Source organism: Sinocyclocheilus grahami, unplaced genomic scaffold, assembly GCF_001515645.1.
Source record: "Sinocyclocheilus grahami isolate Dianchi unplaced genomic scaffold, SAMN03320097.WGS_v1.1 scaffold9823.1, whole genome shotgun sequence".
Taxonomy (NCBI): domain Eukaryota; kingdom Metazoa; phylum Chordata; class Actinopteri; order Cypriniformes; family Cyprinidae; genus Sinocyclocheilus; species Sinocyclocheilus grahami.
In genome coordinates, this window is record NW_015512875.1 from 1 (window position 1) to 554 (window position 554).

Sequence of the window (554 nt, forward strand, 5' to 3'; positions counted from 1 at the left end):
CAAGTCCACCTGGAAGACGCCCCAGCTGGGCCGCAAGCCGAGGGGTGCGCCGCGCAGCCGCAGGAAGTCCGTCTCGCTTCCAAGAATCAGATCCGCAGTTAAAGGCAAGGTTTGTCCTGAGGACCAACGTCCCAAACGAGGAGAAAGAGTGCACCATGCACACCACCATCACACCCGCAGCAGCGAAGGCAGGCTGGACCCTCTGCAGCCAGCCATATCCAAAATGGACTCGTGCCACATCTCCGAAGAGCATGGCTCTTGGGTCGCCGGCGCGGACGATGGAGATACGGAGAGCGACAAGCGCTCGCAGGTGGCCTTACGTCTGCGTCTACCTAGACAGGGCAAGTCACGCTCTAAGAGCAACACGACGCAGGCCTTGCTGCAGAACAGCACTGGGAACAACATCTCCGCGCACGACACTGAAACAGACGGCTATTTCTCTGACGCGGAACAGAGTGACAGTGAATTGCGCTCTTTCAGCCGGAAGCTGCGCTTGCCCCAACTGCATGCTGGGAAGGAGGAGGTAGTGCGGAGAAGTGTGCTTGCCTCCTAAA

At 59.2% G+C, this 554-nt stretch overlaps 1 protein-coding gene across 1 annotated transcript in view; it reads left to right on the plus strand.

The window, feature by feature from the left end:
- Positions 1-6: 6 nt before the first annotated feature.
- The window catches only part of LOC107578346 (protein Jade-2-like), a 21,802-nt gene continuing 21,254 nt past the window's right edge, over positions 7-554 (plus strand). The window contains exon 1 of the mRNA XM_016264315.1: positions 7-523. Coding sequence (XP_016119801.1) covers positions 224-523 — 300 coding nt within the window. The 5' untranslated portion in view covers positions 7-223. The remainder of the gene's footprint in view (positions 524-554) is intronic.